Raw genomic sequence first — 21,131 nt, 5'->3', positions numbered from 1 at the left:
TAGCAATTAGCGGAGATCCGACCGTTGGATCATAATGAAATCTTAGGATGTTATTCTAGAAGTATAATATGGATCTTTGGAAGCAACGGATTGGAAATCCGTGATGCAGATCTTCCCAATTGAATTGCGTAGGGATGCGTTTTATGTAAATTATGTATTTTATCGGTCATAATTCTGAGATGTGATTCGATAATTGGTTATAGGCGATGATTGTTCGTGATGTCTCGATATGCATGCTAGGGAGTCGTAGTGCGAACCTCAGGTGAGTGGGTATTTTCCTTGCTACTGTATATATATATATATATATATATATATATATATATATATATATATATATATATATATATATATATGATTGACAATCTCATAAATGTTTATAAATTGATTATTGCTTATGATTACTGTGAATGCTTTGAAATACTATTGCAAACTATGAATGGCTTGATCCCGATTTAGGGTACGTAGGCAGTTTAACGAGACGTTAGATGCAGCCATATAATAAACGAGAATGAATAATCGAGATAATAGCCTAGTTTGGGAATGGGGCATTACAATTTATGCATTCTAGACCATTTGTTTATATGTTTATATATCTGGAAATATTATGATATGTTGAATTTTAGACTTACATCTTAGTATTTCCATCTGTATATTCCTTGCACATAATTATTGTGAACGTTCTGAAATGCAAAGGTGAATTTATGTTTTAAGCAACTCCAACACTGTCGTACAGGTTGCAATAGTAGGCAACTCCGGCATTGTCGTACAAGTTGCTTATGAATCGTACATGTTGTATTAGATGCATTTAAAGCTCATAAACCTGCATCCCGGTGTTAGTGCTTCCGCTCGTGACCAGGGCACAGTACTTCACGTAATGTTCACTTCCCGCACCATACGCTCACCTTGAATTCAAGGTAGGTGCACAAGCCTGTCGTACAGGCCACTATAGATGGTTCTGACTCGTAGGTGACTTTTCACGTGATTGTAGCACTTGAGCGTATTCATTTACACCCAGTCTTGTTGTACAGACCACTACAGTGGTTCCAACTCGTGTGCAAGCGTAATGCCTTATAGGTCACTATAGGTGACTCTGGCTAGATTGATTGATGAGATATAAATATGCTGTATAGGTCACTATAGGTGACTCCAGCTAGATTGATTGATGAGATATGAATATGTCGTATAGGTCATTACAAGCAACGTCTAAAATATCGATATTATCGGCGAAATATCACCGATAATATCGTTTTTTTTTTGCAACAACGATATTTTCACAGTGTTCCACTTGATTATCATGATAATATCGCTTTCTCTCTCCGTCGTCGTAACAGCAGCCGAGGCTCCGTCGTCGCAGCTGCCAAGATATGCGCCTCCCCCCCAGTCTCGCCGTTTGCCTCTCTGTGCACCACGACTTTTTTAGCTGTCGGGACTCCTCTATTTGAAATCCATCGAAGAAGAGGAACTCGCAACTCAAAACGGAAGAAGAGGAAACAATAAAAAGGGGGAGAATTTATAGAGGGAAAACGGAAAAAAAGAAGAAGAAGAGGAAACAGAAAGAAGGTTCATCGATTATTAGAGAAGGAAAGTCAAGATTTGTGACCGGGAAGTGAGATGCGGCGAGAGCTTCTCGAAGGATCCAAAGAAGAATCCAGAGAGAGAGATAAGGAAATAAGAAAAATTGGGAAAAAAGTAAAGTGGGAGAGAGGTTTGGTTGGATTGGGAAAGGAATACAGAGCTCAAAGTAGACAGGTGGGATGATTGAGAGAGAGAGATAGAGAGAGAGAGAGATGAGAGGAGAGAGGAATTGAGAAGAGGGAGTGAGGTGTGAAGATTGAGGAGAGGAAGTGCAAAAGGCACGAAAACATTAATAGTGTCTTTGTAAATTAATAAAAAAAAATGTATCTGACATTGAAGAACACATGCAAGTTGGATGGACACCAAAAGCATAAAAGTCCTGTTTTTCAAGGCATCATGGGGAAGGATGCAATGATGCAGGCACCTCTTCATGATTTTATTTATGATTTTATAGGTTTCTGATCGGTTTTGGTGCTCCAAAGTTCAAAGTGAGACACCAACCCAAATAAAATCATAAATAGAAAAGAGAGGATTTTGGAGATGATACCAATGTGCGTGGTTTGGTTAAGGGATGTGCTTTCTAGTAGTTTTATTTTATTATGAACCACCCCACCCATTACATGGGATTTTTACTTTTTAAAAAAAAAAAAAAATAGATATAATCATTTAAAATGTCTTAAGTTATATGACATATATGCTTAATATATTTTTAAATTTTGAACTTGCTTGATACTCTTTTTGTATTTTATCATTCTTTTGTTATCTTATTCATAGATTTCATAAAGTATAATTTTTATGTGTCAATATGCACTTAATTACAAGATATACAAGAAATTTACCTAAATCCGCCTAGGAACCCGCCTAGATCCCGCCCAGCCGCCTAGGCGCTAGGTGTCAACCTGCCGCCCGACTAGTACCTAGCATTTTCTTAAACTTATTTCATTAATTACTACATATCTTAATTTTATTTATTTACAGCCAATTCATCATATATAAATGATTATGGTGTACCCACTTAGATTCATTAGAAATTGAATTGAAGCTGCATACTTGCACGCATGATTCGAATTAATGTTATATTTCCCAAAAAAGTAAAAAAAATCACAGATGATGAGAGAGCTTTGATTCTCTCTGATTTTTATTATTGAGCATTAGCATTGCTATTTTTACTCTATGCCCTGTATATTGGGTGTTATTGAGCGCCACTTTTACTAATGGTACGAAATTATTCACGCATGGCAGGTGAACCATGCATTTACATCTTTGAAAGAGAGAATAATTTTTGGAACTTGCTATTATATGGTCAAGGGTGTGTCAAGTATGTTTTAGCTTATAAGTTATAAAATTGGGTTTGCATCTAAAGTTATAAGGGTAACTCCAATTGAACGAGCTTGTCTATTGAGATTCTAATCAAGTATAATTTTCCGTTCCTTGATTGCGGATTAAAGCATTTGGGTTGTTCGACCTTGAACGGGCTAATTTGGAAGTGATCTAAGTAGAATTATCAAAGATATGAGCCAAAGGTCAATTCCAGCAACACTGATATCGTCTCAAACTTGATGATTACCATCTGCATAATCCGTCAGGTGTGAGTTTTTATCACAAAAGACCTCGGTTTTAGTTGGAGTGGGGTTGAGATATTAAATTTTTTTTTTCTCAAAGATACGTTCGATATGGGATATTTCAACACGCCCCTCATGTGGGACCCAATTAGTGGGTCACATTTTGAGAGATCCACACATTGACAATCACTAGAGAGCCAAGGGGACTCACCCATCACGTGGTAGTACGAGCCCGCTCTCTGACTGTGATACCAAGTAGAATTATCAGAGAGACGGGCCAAAGGTCCCCTCCAACAACACTGATATTGTCCTAAACTTTGTAACTACCACACGCACAATTCGTCAGGTGCTGAGTTTTATCATAAAATGCCTTGATATTAGTTGGAGCGAGATTCCGATATTTAAACTCTTATTTTCTCAGAGATACGGTCAATATGGAATATTTCCACAATCTACACGTTCAAGGGTATTCACCCTTGAATATGCCGACTTGTAAGTGAACTACCTTGAGTGGAAGTGCATACGGGTTGTTGGCCACGAACTGGAAGTGAGTTCAGGCTTACGACCTCAACGAGAAATGTTCGACCTTGAATGGTCCAACTTGGAAATGTACCCCTCGATTTGAACAAGGGATGACAAATCTAGGTCCAAACACAGTTACACTCGAAAGTTGCTTATATATCTACATCACTAAATTTGTACCATGTGTTTGGTCTGAAAATTTGCCACTCATGAAGGAATATGAGAATATAAAAGACAAAGTCTCCTAGTGGTGATAAACCAAATCTTGAATGTACTTAGGGCTGATTTGGTATTACTGTACTTTGAAAAAAAAAAAACAGCTTCTGATGTGCTGTGAGCAAGGTATTAAATATCGGTAATATTAGAAATATCGGTAGTCCGAAAACACGGAAATATCGATGGAAATATCGGGATAATATCGATATCGATAAAAATTACATGGAAACCACATAAATTGTAAGAAAAACTTGGAAATTTTTATTGAAACTTTGCAGGATGTTTATTTAGTCAATTATCTATTAGTTTATCACAAAAAATTGGAAGGAAATGCATTGCATGATGGATTTAACATTATCAAGTTGATTATATAGCGAGCTGACAAACATTGTGAGTGTAGAAAATATGTAGTAATTAATGAAAGAAGTCTAAACTAAACACATCATAATCATTTATATATAATGAATTAGTACAATATTTTACACTTTATACATTGCATGGTAAGATACATGAGTGACTTAGTACCACATAGAATTCCTATGAGGTTCAAATTTTTCACTATTTTCATCATCTCTATGTGTAGAGTGAGTGTATTGTGAAGAGTAGTTATCAAATGATAAATCCCCAAAATAGTTTTGCATGTAATTGTTAACATGCCACCCATATGGATTCGGGATTGGTTGACCTTGTCCATAAACAAAATCATTTGAAGATTGAGTCTCGGATTGTTTCCATGAGTCGCTTGATTCCATCCCAACAGGATTGGGATATGAAGGGTAGGGAAATGGTTGGTTATGAGTATAACCATAGTTACTACTTCCTAATCCAACAGAGTCCGAAGTTATAGATAACGAGTCATCTTCTTGACTTGACAAAATCCCCTTGCCTCTTTCTCTACGAGTATAGTCCTTCCCTATGGCACCAATTCCTGGTCCTGCCCGCCTACTGCCATGGTCATCATCCTGTGTTGCATGCATGAAGTTTGCCTCACCAGTGAAGGGGCTCATAAATCCGGGAGGTGGTCCAACATAGTTTCCATATCCACCACCACTACCTCCAGCTCTACTATATCCTTCATCATTCCCACATCCGGTGGTAGGTGAGTTTGTTGATCTTGTATTAGAGCTATCATTAGTATCAGCACGATGTTGTGGTTGTGTAGGATTGGAAGAAGGTGGAATTCCAGTGTTTCTTGGTCTTGGGCGCAAAAGTTCTTCCAAAGAGTCAGCGCTGCTAGATCCCACCTCCTCCTCTAATACTCTTTCTACATTTATCCCTTCATTACGTGCTTCTTTAGCAACTTTGGGAGCTGGGTTGCCTTCATCATCATCTAAATGAAGAGGTCCATTGATAAAGTTGGTTACCCTCTGTATCATCATCTTCACCAACAATATCAAACACATCTAGTGGGTCACCATGGTCGACATGATCTATTTCTGCTTCCTTATCTCGAATTTGAAGCTTCATGTTGTAGTAGCAATAAACTAATTTTTCTAACCTACTATGAGCCAACCTATTTCTTTGCTTTATGTGTATGAGTGCAAATGTGCTCCAATTTCTTTCACAAGCAGATGAGGAAGTTGTTTGTGATAATACTTTGATTGCTAACTTTCTCACAGTTGGTGCATCGGTCCCATACATGATCCACCATTCAGCTACAATGAAAAACAATGTTGATAAGCCTAATAACTCCAACAAATTCTATTATAAACTTATAGTGAAATATGTTTACACTCACTAGGAGACATTGTTGTTCGAGCATCAATTGATGTTGGTTCTCCAAAAGTTCTTCTTGCATCTTTAAACCATGTTAGCTGAATTCAATAAATCGTGTTAGTTTAATCCAACAAAGTAATTATTATAATTTAAGTAATTGTATACCTCATTTCCAAATTGGCCAACTGCTGGTGATGCATGGTCTAATTTAGAGTATACATTATGTACAGCACGTATAAGGGTACCATCATCTCCAACACCGGGTCTGTATTGGTATCGATGATTCAAATAATATGTTGTTCAGAGAAACACATACTCTAATAAGAGAAATAATACTTATGCAACTAAAGAAATGAATTGCAAATTATGACATAATTTATACCTGCTGCATGCAAATCGTGGTATAATGTTTTATACCATTGGTCTTCAATTATCTTTATGATCCACCTTGCACCATGTTTTCTTTCCAATTCATCCTTCACTACACGCATCAACTCATATACTGCCCCCATAGTAGGATACACTTCTGTGTCAACAATCCGTAAAACCTCGTAAAGAGGTTCAAACACTTGGCACATATGTTCTGATTGAGTCCAAAAAGCATGATCAAACATTATACTTTCCACCATACGACCTGCATTTGAGCGGCTGAAATTGTGGTTGGCCCAATCGTCACTAGTGAATAGTTGCTTCAACCCTATTTTCTTCTTAAGTAGGCTGTCTAATGCAATATAGTTGGTGGCGAATCGAGTGGTAGCTGGACGAATAATTTCTCCTTTGCAAAATTCACGCATCTTTGCCAACAACCAACCATGATTGTAAATGTAATTTGTGATCGTTCTAGCTCTTTTGACCACAATAGCAACATTCTCTCTCTTCCCCATTGCCTCAAACATGAGATCAATACAATGTGCTGCACATGATGTCCAAAACACATTATGATGCTTCATTAACTTTTTTCCAGCTTTGACAAATGCAGAACCGTTGTCGGTCACGACTTGGACAACATTATGCTCGCCCACCTCCATGATTACATCCCTCAATAATTTGTAAATATATTTGTAGTTCTTTATATGGTCTGAAGTATCAACAGACTTAAAAAAAATTGTCTTTCCCTTGGAGTATACCATGAAGTTTATGATAGACAATCTGGTCGGGCTGGTCCATCCGTCACACATGATTGTGCAACCATTAGTTTCCCACTTTGACCTCAACTTGTTAACATACTCGCCAATGTCTTTATACTCCATATCCAAATATTTGTTTCTTATCTCATAGGGAGTGGGAGGTTGTACTCCAATACCGGCATGTTGACATCCCACTACCATATTTTTGAAATGATGTGATGATGCTTTCTCAGCAGGGACCTTTTCATAGATAAAGAACTTGCTAATTAGACGCCCCATTCCCTCCTTCACATTACCTCCAGTGAAATAACTCCAAACACTATTTTGACGTGCTTTGGACGACTTATATAAACTTGGGGCTATTGGTGGTGTTGGTTGTGATTCTCTAAGACTGCCTCCCCGTCTCATTTGTGCACCACCACTTGTCTCGGAACCTTGTATTCTATTAGGAATTTTATAAAGGTGTTCTCTTTCCCATGCTGACTGTTTGGAGGCACGTAATGCTTGTTTCAAACTGCGTCGTTCTTCAGGTCCCATGTCATCATCACATTCGTCCTCATCGTCATCATCATCACTATCAACCACTTGGCCATAGACTTCTCCCCGTAGCCCAGCTCGAATATTTTCCATTCCATGTGTTATCTTTTCCTTCTGCTGTTTTTTATTTTTTAATAATGTGCTGATGAATGCCTTCACTTCTGGGGGGACATTATCGCATCGTTGGACATTTTTTGCTGGATCTAATCCACTAAGATGGTACTTAAGTCGTGTCACTCCGCCACTCTTCATTATCCGACCACAATATTTGCAAATTGTGCCATGTTTGTTTCCGTCTATTGGGTTTCCATGTTCCCAAGCTGGATCACGTTTAGTAACTCCACTGGACATCTTAAACGTACCTATATTTATTTTTCATGAAAATTAGACAATTATTTTTTGGCCAAAAAATATAGTAGTGATGACGGTTATATAAGAGAACCTAAATAATAAAGTTATTATACAGAAGAATTAAATACGAAGTAAAGAAATGATTCTAAAAATTTAAGTAATTATAAAAATAATATGGAATAATAAAATCTAATATTAATGAATAATAATCCAATTTGATAAAAAAAATAATCCTAATATAAAACATAGTGATGAATAATAATCCAATTTGATAATAATCCAATTTAATAATAATCCAATTTAATGAATAATCCAATTTGATAATAATCCAATTTAATGAATAATAATCCAATTTGATAATAAAAAAAACCTAATATTAATGAATAATAATCCAATTTGATAATAAAACCTAATATTAATAAAATAATAAATAACATTAAACATATTAAAATTATCCTAGGGAATAATTATACAACATTACTTAATTACTTAAAAAAATTAACATGTAATTGTTAACATTACTTAATTTAAAATTAACATGTAATTGTTAACATTACTTAATTACTTACAAAAACTAACATGCAAGTATTAATTACTTAAAAAAATTAACATGTAATTGTTAACATTACTTAATTACTTACAAAAACTAACATGCAAGTATTAATTACTTAAAAAAATTAACATACGAGTCCACACAAATTTTTTTGTTGTTGTATAAATTACAATAATATAAATATAAGTTTGTAAACTTACTTTAAATATGGAACGCTTTGTGTTCGAGCTCTGGAATGGATCTGGAATGACTTTGAAAGGGGTCAGGGAAGAAGAAGAAACGAAAATGCTCTGAATGGCTCTGATACTCCACATCTTGAAAGAATATCACAGTGGCAACTTTGAAAAGGGTAAGGGAAGAAGAAGAAACGAAAATGCTCTGAATGACTCTGTACTCCACCTCTTGAAAGAATATCGGCACACGATTTTGAATGAAACCACCATCCATGGTCTGAAATTGTATAAGTTATAATTGTAAAAGTGGTCTGAAATTGTCAAAATAATTGTAAAAGTTGTCAGGAATCCTAAGTGAGTCATGTGTCCTCCTGACAGGAGGAACCCCACACACACACACAACGCACGCAACCACACACGTACACAACGCACGCACACAAACATCACACACACATACACGACCTCTGTCTCTCTCTCTCTCGATTTTTCTCTATTCTCTCCATTCTCCACTCCCACACACACACACACACACAGATCTCTTGATCTCTCTTCTCCCTTCTCCCACACACACACCATGGCCTTCTGCTCATCCCTCTCTTTTCTCTCTGCACCAAGACCCACATACACCTCTCATTTATGTCTGCATCGAGACCCACACACACACCACGGCCTTATGCTCCTCCCTCTCATTTCTCTCTGCACCGAGACCCACATACACCTCTCATTTCTCTCTGCACCGAGACCCACACGCATACCATCGCACCTGCTCTAGCGAGTTCCTTCAATTTCTCCGGTTAGGTAAGCTTCGGGTTTTTCTTTTTATGTTCTAGATCGAAGTTTAGATGTGAAATTGAAGTTCTATCTCGTGTTTTTGCAAGGTTTTTGGGATGAAATTGACTTGGGAATAGGCACACCCATCTCCGGCGAGGCCGTGGGTGTCGACGAACTTTCTGAACACCTCCGGCCGTTTCACGGCAAACGGACGTTATAAAAACGTTCATCTCGTCTTCTATTTCATTTTCATACCTAGATCAGAGTCTAGGGGGCTGTTTTACAGTCGGCTGGAGCTGTAGAAGCTCCGGCGTTCGTCTTCGACTTGCACAGTTTCGAAATTTCGCGATAATATCGATAATATCGCGATATTATCAATATTATTGATAATACTGCGATATTTTGATGAAAACCCCTTGGATACCTATTAAAATATCGGTTCGGGGAAAACCGATAATATCGGCGATATATTGCCGATATTATCGGCATTTTGTTCCTTGGCTGTGAGAATAAGCTCATTTTTGCTGCTTCACGTTTTCAGTTTTTTTTTCACCCAAAACTGTGAAAATAAGCTGTTTTTAAGTATTTATCAAACACTTTTTTGAGCTCAGCATTTTTTGATACCCACTTTTTATAAAAGGAAAACTAATGAAAAGGGTTTCAAAACTTTGAGTTTTAACCAAAAACCACCTACTAACTTTATTTAATGATAAGGACAAGAAAAAAAAGTACATAACAAAAGTTTGGTGTCGCCCCTAATTACTACACCAAGTACACCCGCGAGAACTTCGTCAATTATAGAGAGGTCGAGGCCAATGATGACCAAGCCCTCCACGAGCTCTTCCTCAGGGCCTAGAATCAATCCGTTTAGGTCCCCAACAAGGTAAATAATGGTGTATGATCTAGATGAATATGGAAGGAAAGGGCACAAAGAATATACAGAGTTTGATTTTTCTTTTTGGTCTTTTGTCGTGGTGAATGCTTCCATTGGTGTAAGCTAGAAAGATCTCATTCCCAAGTTCCCAACCCACTTTGGCATTTATCATTGTGGACGTAGTGACCTTGTTGTCATGTTCTACTTTCAAGTTTCTTTTTGAAACATCATTTTTTTTTTGACACTTTTGTGTGAGGTTCTAGTGAACCCAATTAGGGTTTCTTGCGATTGCAATACTCAGTAGATGAATCTGCGATCGATAAGTTGAAGAAAATTTGCTTCGCTTAGTGCGCTTGCCAAGTGTTCGTTGTAATGCCCGAAAGAACACAAAGATATCTAGGCTGCAAAATGTGACTTAAGTTATAATAATGAAAAAACTTGAATTAATTGAGTCATCATCTGTGCCAATATATGTGGAATACTTTTGTAAAGTTTCAGAAAACCTAATGCCAACATTGATGAAGGGAAGAAATAGAGATTTGTTCAGAGTTCAAATTGATTTTGCATTTAAAATGTAAGAGAGAAAGGAACGCGTGTGCATAGCCGTAGTGGTTGAAAGGATATGCAACACAACAGAACATCCACCATCGAAAAGGTGAGGCCCTTGAGGGCTTCAATGGTGCCCTCTTCTCCATTGGGCATGAATTCGCAACAACCATCTGTAGCAGTCCCTCCTATGGCTGCTGCATGGTTCTTAAGGCGCTCCTTGTAGTAAGTTTTCATAAACAATTTCGTAAGTTTCATAAATAGTGTCGTAAGTTTCATAAATTGTCATAAGTTTTCTTAAACAGTGTAGTAAGTTTCATAAACAGTGTACCATTAGTCCGCGATTTTTTGTCATTTTTATTAAAATTATGTATTTTTCATTAAAATTTAAGTTCTTTTGTCTGTTTTATTAAAATTTAAGGGGTTTTAATTAAAATTTAGGTCTTTTTAATTAAATAAAGTTATAGCATGGTTTTTTTATTAAAATAAACTTAGCCCAAGTCATTTTCATGAAAGTTCCCTTGTATAAAAGTACATCAGTACTAAATCAATACTTAGTGACTCAACTTCCTTCCCTTTGTCATGGTGCCCTTTCCATCTCCTCCTATTTGTGCGGTCACAGTTAAGCCACATAAATATTTTATATTGATTTTTTTATAAAGATAATAAGACAAAAAACAATAGGAATATAAAATGTTGACGTGACTTAATCGTGACCGCACAATAGGATGAGATGGGAAAGACTCCATAATAGGAGGGCAGACAATTTGCCTCCTTAGATAGTGTGACAATTACACTAAAAAAATTCTCGCAGATGTTAAGAATATCGTCAGCATTTGACGCGTGATACCAAATGAACCCAACACGTGTGACAACAAAGAGATCCACGCAATGGAGGTAGATTGTTTGCCCTCTGATTACCATGCCCTTTCCATCATCTCCTACATTGTGCGGTCACGGTTAACTCACGTTAACATTTTATATTATTTTTTTATAAAGATAATAAGACATATTGACGTGATTTAACCGTAACCGCACAAATACGGATGGAAATTGCATGGTAAAAGAAGGGCAGACAATCTGCCTTTCCACGCTATTGCATCAGCAATTGGTAGCAGGCCACGTATGACGTATCAACAAGCGAACTACTGGCATCACTCTTCAAACTTCGTGCCAAAATAAGTGTTTTTTTCTCACAATCCTCACCAGGCATGTAAACAATGGTTTTCACTTTCATTTTTGCCAAACAATGGTGGCTTAAATGGATAATTAAATAGAAAAACCACGTGCCCATGTGGCAGCAAAATGTTGTACTTATCCAAATCTTACCTTTTATTTTTAGAAGTTTTAATAAAACACTTTTGATACTGTTTATTTTTAACATTAAATATATTTTTAATCTAAAAAGTCAGTTTTGATACTATTCACTTACACATTTATTTTATCATTTTGATTAAAACTAAAGTTTTTGAGGAATTTTCGTTACTTTTCGTTTTATTTTTTTCATCATTTCAACCCCCCTACATAAATAGTAACTCGTCATATCTTCATCAACACTATCAAACATTCAACATTCACAGCTGAGGAGTTTCAAATAATCAAGAGTAAATTTAAAAATCATGAGTTCAACAAGAAGCAAAGTTATAGTGGCTGCAAGTGTGGGAGTTGTGGAGGCATTGAAAGAACAAGGAAATATGTGCAGATGGAACTCTGCTTTGAGATCCATGCACCAACAAGCCAAGAACCAAATTAGGTTATTTTCTCAGGCTAACCGCAAGCTCTCTTCTCCTACTTCGTCAGCTCTGAGCAGATCAGTGAGAGACGATAAGGTGAAGAAATCAGAGGAGTCTTTGAGGACAGCCATGCACTTATGCTGCTGGGGTCCTAACTAATTGAAGTGACCAAAAACACCAAAGCAAATATTATTGCTTGCATGTTTTTCTTCAATTAAGCGGTTTGCTGATGGCACAACCCAACCGTGAAGGAACTTATGAGTTTTCATTGGTGATCGTTTGGGGTTGTAAAATTGGCCAAATTCATGATGTTTGCTCAGGGCAAATTGATGTAATTTTTTGCTCTAATTATCAATTTATCATATGAATTGATTTATATATTTCTATTGCTGTCTTGATCTACTCATTAGTGCTCTTTTATTTTAGGATGTTATTTTTAGGGCTTTTTAAGCTATTAATAACATTACATGTTAGAACGTTTGGACTTTCATTATAAAGTCGATTGACATAAAGTTTGGACTTCCATTGTAAAGTCGACTAACAGAGTATTTCAGTTTACTTATAAGCTTATAGACCGTCCTCATTTCATTAATATTGAATTTATTTTTATTTTTAATACGTCTCTCATGTGTAACAAATTTTTAAGTCTAATATGTAGACAACACAATTATAGTGATGAGGTGCGCGTGCCTATTGGACTTTATGTGACAACATGCTCTGATACTACAAAAAAAGTTAAAATGCCATTATAAAATCAAGGGATAATATAAAAAAGAGCCTAACTTACATATAAGTCAATGCAAAGCCCTCTACCTATCAATATAATACTCAATCTCAACATAAACATTACATTATAACCACAAAGTACATAATTAAAAATGAATTAGTGCTTGATAAAGAAAAAAAAGAAGATGAAATTGGGTTAGTCCATTATCAATCTTGAGCAGAATTACAAAATACGAGTTAGCTTGTCAAACAACGCGACAATTTTCACTTATACAATTCCTCCCATACATGAGGCTTAAATGGATTTTACAAGCAAGACCGTGTGCTTGTTTGTAGTCTAGTGGGCACTGAGTTGCTTCTTCCCACCCAGCCCAATTTTCTCTCCATCAATGAGTGTGACAGAAGTTAACACTGGTAATGACTAATGAGTGTGACAAAAGTTAACAAATATCATTGGCTTTACACTCTCTGAACGCCCCTGGTTTTGGTGACAAGGCCCACCTTTTGTAATCCCCCTATATATAGAGCACTTGATGCTCATCTTCTTCATCGAACTCTTAAAACGTTCACAATCACTACTACAGAAGTTCAGAAGATCAAAGGGAGAAGAAATCATGAGTTCAAGCAAGGCTATAGTGGCAGCAAGTGTTGGAGTTGTGGAGGCACTCAAGGACCAAGGGATTTGCAGATGGAACTCGACTTTGAGATATGTAGGCCAAAAAGCCAAGAGCCAAGTGAGGTCATTTTCTCAGGCCAACAACACGCTCTCTTCTCCTTCTGCTTCGGCTCTGAGTAAAGTGAGAGATGAGAAGCTCAAGAAGTCAGAGGAGTCTTTGAGGACAGTCATGTTTTTGAGCTGCTGGGGTCCCAACAACTAATTCAATGACTCATTCACAAAAACAAGAGCTAAGATTAGGGTTGTAAGTTGGGGCTAATTGTCAAGCTGGCTTGGGGCCAATTGATGTAAATTTTGAACAATTACCATATAAAACAGAAATTGTTGCTCAGAATTTCTTCCTCGGTCTTTTTTCTTTATAATTATTAGCCAGTAGTTACTTTGTCCTGAGGGGAAGATTTATCATCCCATAATAGCTTTAAGTTTTGCTAGCATTCAAGAAAAAATTTAGAGGTCTTTCATATGGATTCAAAATAACTAAAAATTGAACTTATTTCAAAAGTCACTAAAAATTAGATCTATTTCAGAAGTAGGCTATAAAATTGAACCTATTTTAAAATTTTCCAAAAATTTATTCAAAGTTTACAAGCCTGTGCAAGCACGCTATTTATGGGTGAGATGAGGAAGAATGCAAGGACTCTGGAAATCACTGACACTTTCCCATGGAGCGACAGAAATACTACAATTCACTTCCTCTTTTCCTTTGAAACTCGTGAACATAGTTAAGTATTTAGAATCCGGATCCACGGATTCTTTTTGTGAGAATTTTGAAATTCGTTAATCATGTCGTTTATTGTATATCGTGTGATTAAAAATTATTTTAAATATTTTTATTTAAAATTAAACATAAACAGTATTTTACAAAAATTGATTCCACGATATACAATGAACGGACATAATTTACGAATTTCTAAAATCCTCACCAAAAGGATATGGAGAGGATCTTGTTGGAAGTTGAGATGGTTAAATATCCAACATGATTCTCTCCAAATCTTTTTGGTGACGATTCTAGAGATTCATAAATTTTGTCCGTTCATAATACATCATGTGATTAATTTTTATTAGGTACTATTTATGTTAAATAAAAATATTTAAAATAATTTCTGACCGCATAATATACGATAAACGAATATGATTCATGAAATTTCAAAATCCTCACAATGAGAATTAGGCCAAGATCCGGATTCGTTAAATATACTGAAGACTATTAGTTAAGAGTATTGAAGTACGAGGCTTGTAGATGAAGTGACTGGACTGACTGGACTTGCTTGGGAGTAATTTTGGTAAGGCTACAATCATTTCAGGGTAAAATCACTTGAAAATCAAATGGTGAGTCACTTGAAAGTCAAGAAGTGAGAGCAGGTATCATCAGAAAGTGAACGATAACCTTTATTGAGGAGAAGCATTACACAAGAAAAACCACAGAAGAAAAATCTGGATCAGGAATGAGAGGCCAATCATGCTAAAAGAAATACTGCAATTACGAACTCATAAAAAAGGCCACCACCCGGAGAGTACAAATCAAGACGGAGAAATACTATAACGGCATCACGAGAAAAAGATTACACAACCTTTTGATGATCATGTAATCGTTGGCAAAAAAAACACCTCAGCACGCCCTTTATGTGCGGGGTCATTTTAAGTATAAATCGTAGATAACATATCTTAGTTGGTGTGTAGGCACGCAGACCTTTCTGAAGAGAGTTGATGTTCTACCATAAAACCAATTAGTAAATGAAGAATAACCCAACTTATTTATAAGCCTATACAAAGTCTCTCATATTATCAATGTGAGATTCATTCTCAAATGTCCTCTCACGTGCGGGAAATTTTCAAACCTAACATGAGGACAACACAAACAGGGTGATGTGGAGCATGTGGGACAACTTACTCTGATAGGACGAAAAAAATTGAGGTTTCATCATAAAACTAATGGGCAATATAGCGAGCAACCCAATTTCTTATAAGCTTGTGCAAGATTTATTATTTCACCGATGTGAGACTCTTTTACTTTCACATCCTCACATGCCCTCTCATTTGTGGTGAATTTTCAAATCAAACACGTGGACAATATGAATTGGATGACGCAAAACATTTGTTTGTTTTAAAAATTTGCCACATGCAAGGGGGCCGTGTGAAGATGTGAAAGTAAAAGAGTTCCACATTTGTGAAAGAAAAAATCTTGCAAGGAATTATAAGAGATTGGCTTACTTTTTATATTGTCAATTGATTTTATAATGGAACCTTAATTTTCTTCATGATATCAAAACATATTGAATCATAGACGAAACCCAACAACTACAAGCGTTCCACGTCCCCCAATTTATTTTATCCTAGCAAATTCACTACTCTCAAAGTAATTTTTTGAACAAAAAATTAATATTGCTACAGCGGGTTTGTCACTCTCAAAGTAATTGGATATAGTTGTTTAGCTGAATAGATTTCCTTTTATCACCACGTAAAAGGCCCCTTCCTCCCGTACTTGAGGCTTAGATGGATTTTATAAGGAAAATCGTGTGCTCCTTTGTATAGTTAGTGGCAATGAGTGTGACGGAAAACCCGAAAATAAATATACCATTGGCCTTACACTCTAAACCGCAGGCGGATCCTTTCCGGATCCTTTCCAGATCCTTTTTGTGAGAATCTTATGGATTCTTAAATTATGTTTGTTTATTGTATCTTGCGGTCAGTTTTTGTCAAGTACTATTTATATTTAAATTTAAATAAAAATATTAAAAATAATTTCTACCACATGATGTACGATGGACAGACAAAATTTAAGGATTCCTAGGATCCTCATTCCTCTAAACCGCCTCTAGTAATTGATGGAAAGGGCCCACCATTTCTAGTTCCTATATAAAGAGCACTCCTTTCTTATCTCCTTCATCAAACATTTAACATTCACAATCACTACCAAAAGAATTCAGAATATCAAAGGAGAGAAAAGAAATCATGGGTTCATCAAGCACAAGCAACTCTATAGTGGCAGCAAGTGTTGGAGTTGTGGAGGCACTCAAGGACCAAGGGATTTGCGGATGGAACTCTGCCTTGAGATATGCAGGCCAACAAGCCAAGAGCCAAGTGAGGTCATTTTCTCAGGCCAACAGCAAGCTCTCTTCTCCTTCTTCTTCAGCTCTTAGTAAAGTGAGAGATGAGAAAATGAAGAGATCAGAGGAGTCTTTGAGGACAGTCATGTACCTCAGCTGCTGGGGTCCCAACAACTAGTTCAATTATTCATTCACAAAAACAAGAGCTAATTAAGAGTGCATGGTTTTGTGTAAGCGGTCGCTGATGGAACACCCCATGAAGGGCTTCTTGAGTTATTAGCACAGGCAATCGTTTGAGATCGTATGATGCAGGCACTTGATGTCTGCTCGGTCGTGGCAAATTGATGTAAATTTTGATATGTTATAACAATTGCAATATAAATTACCACATACATATGTATATTTCTGAGAATTGTTGCCTTGAGCTATTGAGTTTAATTAGGAATTTCTTATGGAATTTGAAGTTTAATTAACTATTGCTCTCACAAAAATTGTTCTACGATGGATTGACAAAAGCTCCTACTATACTCTCACTTTCCTTGAAATGTAGGCGAACATACTTAAGTGATTTCAGTTTGAGACAAAACTCTATGTATCCCTGTTAACTCTATTATTTGGATATTTTAATTTTTCAAGTTTTGTATACTTATTTATCTGAAAGAGTTAATTGATTCAAAGAATCAGAAACATCCAGCTATGCCAAAAGATAAAGGAGCAAAAACATCCCATTAGACCAAAGGAAAAGAAATAGAAACGTTCAAGTCTGAAACTAGGATAGATGAGATCCCATTCAATCCACCAAACCGACTGATCCAATCTGATTCAATCCGATTGTAAATGGTTTTGAAGATTTAAAGTATTACTTGGAGAGTAATGTTACACTTACCAATATATGTGGATCATATCTCTATTAGAGACAGTACAAATAATGATATAAAATATGTGGTAAGAGAGTTATATCTTTATTAGAGACGATACAAATAATGGTATAAAATATGTGGTAAGATTAATATTTTTGTTACTTGGATCCCTAAATATCAAAACCAATATGATTGAATCGGATGACGACCTACATGATTGGATTGAATTTGATGACTTTATTAGTGATGTCCAATCCAATAGTTTGTTTCATCCTTTTATCCGTATGACTCTCAAATCTCAATATTTCCTATGAATCATTCTTTTAAAATATAGGAAAATTGTTAGGATATAAATTTTAGGGTTAATCTCATTTTATTACTCTAAAGTTTCTTGATTTTCAACATTGATATATCAATTTTTTTTTGTTCCAATTTGGCATCGAAAATCATAATTCTAGGATACTTTCATACTTCCGTTAAGTTTTCGTTAAAAACTTTGTTAACTGATAACGTGGTGTCCACATGAACAAGAACTGGACGCCACGTGTGCACGTAATTATTAAAAAATTAAAAAATTAAAAAATTAAAAAAAAATTAAAAATTAAAAATGTTAAGAGCTTGTTTGTACCATATTTAGGGTCTCGTATTTAGATCTTGTACAAATACGCGGGGGACTTAAATGTAATTATGTGATAAATGAAGGGGCAAATATGTAATAAGTGAAGAGCTCTTATTCTATAAAAGGACTCCTCACCCTCACAATTGGGGGAGACCATTTTTGAGGCCAATTCCTAAGGCTCTTCACCCCCTCTCAAAGCTCTCACTCTCAGAGCTCTCTCTCCCTCAGATAAATACAATATCAGTGTGGACGTAGCCTAAACCTTGGGGTGAATCACGATACATCTTGTGTTATTTACATTTCATGCAGATTCATGGTCGGATTTACGTTGTTCCAAGACCTCCGGTTTTGTGCATCTATAGAGCTGATGACTTTCTTAGCAGCTCTGCACATTTCTGCAACTCTTCCCAGAAAAAACCAACTCACCCATTACAGCCACTCCAAATTCCTCACAACCCAAAACCAACTCACCTCTCTCTTCCCCCATTTCTATAAAAATCCACAATTCCAGTCAAGATATCAAAGAAATTGGACCCCAAAACTTATGTATGTAGCCACAAATCAACGGCTTGGATCACCGAACAAGAACAAGCCCAGGAAGAAGAAGAAGATGCAGAAGCAGAGGAAAAAGAAGAGCTTCGAGAAGATGCAGATGCAGATGCCGGAATCCCAAAGGCCAGAACCGCCACTAACAACCCCACTAAATTTCTCCATCCTCTTCTTCCTCTTCTCTTCTAAATTTGGGGTTTTTTTTTACTTTTTCAAATTTTATGGTTTTCTGGGGGCGGATTTAAGAAGTTTGGATGGTTGAATTGATTGGCAGTCGGAGGTGAGAGGGTTAGAAGAAATCTCAGAGAGGTGGAGAGGCTTTGAAAATGTGGATGCTGGGGGGGGGTAAGACTTGTGAGAGTTTTTGAGAGTTTTGGTTTTTAATTTTTAAAATTTGTAATATTCACGTGAACTCATATTGACATGCGCTCAATTATTGTTCACTTGAGCGCCACTTCATTAGTTAACATAATTTTTAACGGAAAACTTAACGGAAGTGTGAAAGTGTCCCAGAATTATGACCTTAGGTACCAAACTAGGATGAAAAAAAACTTAATGTATCAAATGTTGAAAATCAAGAAATTTCAGGGTAGTAAACTGATATTAATCTTGAATTTTATATTGAAAAAAAAATTTACATGTACTTATAAATAGTTGAATTATTTTTTATATTGTCAAATGGTAATGTTAGAAAAAAATAAAATTTTAAATAAAATTTACAAACTAAGTGTGTACTACCAATAAAAAATAAGCACGGTAGTTAACACTTAAAGAATAATTCAATCATCAACGACCACATCGTTTAGTTTACAAAATTTAGAATGATAGAAACTTCAACTTCCTTTGAAAATGAGATCTCTAATTTTTAAAAGGGTATTGCATCCACACACCAATTTTTACTTCTTACACTTCTCTTAATTTTTAATCGTAAGATCAAATGAATTGAAGGAGTTCAACAGTCAAAACTTAATAAGACTGACTAAAAATAGGTGTGTTAATAACATTTTTCTTTAAAAAAAGTTGGAGTCACCATTTTAGAGCCTCATAAATTAAAACAAGTGGTGTCTCTTCTCCTCCAAAACTTGAGGCTTAAGAGAAATTTTTAATTGTGACGGGAACACAGGTGGTATATCACGTGTTTTTATGTAAGTGATGAGAAATTTTATTTTTTAAATTATTAACTTTTTAACACACATATCCCACCATTTATATAACAATATATGGTGTACTATCCGTATGACGGTCACACTGAAAAATCTCTTGGGGCTTAAATGGGTTTTATAAAGGAAAATCGTGTGCTTTTGCTTGGCCTACCCAACCTAATTTTGTCGCCTCTATCAATGAGTGTGTCTAGCTTGTAAAAACCATTGGCTTAATTCCCATGGGTTTTCCCCTCAGCCACATTTTATGGGCTTCCACTTTCCTCCTACATTCATGGACTTAGTTGAACTGCACTCCCTTCATATAAAGAGCAACACCCACTCACCAGTTTCTTCATCAAATCAAATTTCAAACACATCAACCAAACATCAGTTTTATTTACTTCCAATTTTCCATCAAGATTATTGTGTTAAAAATATATATAGACAGTATGACTAGTTCATCAGTTGCAGCAATGAGCGGTTGGGTAGTGGCAGCAAGTGTTTGAGTTGTGGAGGCCTTGAAAGACCAATGGATCTATAGGTGGAATTACACCATGAGATTTCTGCAGCAGCATGCCAAGAACCAACTTTGGTCATTTTCTCAGGCCAACAAGTTCTCTTCCTCATCTTCTGCTTTGGTCTCAAGTTTTACACAAGATGAGAAAGTAAAGCAGTCTGAAGAATCTCTGAGGAAAGTCATATACCTCAGCTGCTGGGGTCCCAATTGATCATTCATTTGGCCACTCTTTCAATTTGTAGTTAAGCAAGAACTCACAAGCCATTTGATCGAACAAGTTGTAGACTGTAGCCTGAAGGAATTGTAACTTTTCATAACAAAATGTTAAATACTAGGGCAGCCAAGCTAATCCAAGTCTAGATATTCGGAGTGTAAAGTTTATCCTCCCGTCTTGGAGAGCTGACCCATATAGGTGTTGAGGAATTGGTTTACCCTCTCGCACTGGAGAGCATGGTTGGTCCTCCGTCGGGTGCAATTCTTGCGATGAGTCCCTAAGAAGGGCGCGATCTTATTTTGAAGTGCAGAAGTGATCAATTGTTGTAAGCATATAGCCGAGCCAAGTTGTGATTACTTCTGAATTCCTCATTGAAAAACGAGTGAAACGAGACTTAGCTGTAAGGTAGGAATTGCATAACAACTGGGTAATTTTTGGCTTGTGAGGTGGTGCCCGTCGAGCTTCTTGAGTCTTCAAGCTTTGATGTAGCGGGAGGTTACACATGGTACTTCTTCAGATTGTAGG

The 21,131-nt window shown here is 36.2% G+C and overlaps 1 protein-coding gene and 2 pseudogenes across 1 annotated transcript; all 3 read left to right on the top strand.

Moving 5' to 3' along the window:
- The first annotated feature begins 13,515 nt into the window (after nucleotides 1-13,515).
- LOC126583395 (uncharacterized) lies at nucleotides 13,516-13,992 on the top strand (annotated as a pseudogene).
- Nucleotides 13,993-16,536: 2,544 nt separating this feature from the next.
- LOC126583399 (uncharacterized) lies at nucleotides 16,537-17,117 on the top strand. Its single transcript, XM_050247747.1, has one exon. It carries the CDS (start codon nucleotides 16,611-16,613, stop codon nucleotides 16,881-16,883), a length of 273 nt encoding a protein of 90 aa, XP_050103704.1. The 5' UTR covers nucleotides 16,537-16,610; the 3' UTR covers nucleotides 16,884-17,117.
- A 3,139-nt stretch (nucleotides 17,118-20,256) lies between these two features.
- On the top strand, nucleotides 20,257-20,700 carry LOC126583396 (uncharacterized; annotated as a pseudogene).
- Nucleotides 20,701-21,131: the final 431 nt, after the last annotated feature.

The sequence above is a fragment of the Malus sylvestris genome, chromosome 9 (assembly GCF_916048215.2).
Source record: "Malus sylvestris chromosome 9, drMalSylv7.2, whole genome shotgun sequence".
NCBI lineage: Eukaryota > Viridiplantae > Streptophyta > Magnoliopsida > Rosales > Rosaceae > Malus > Malus sylvestris.
This window is presented reverse-complemented; position numbering and strand designations above follow the sequence as displayed.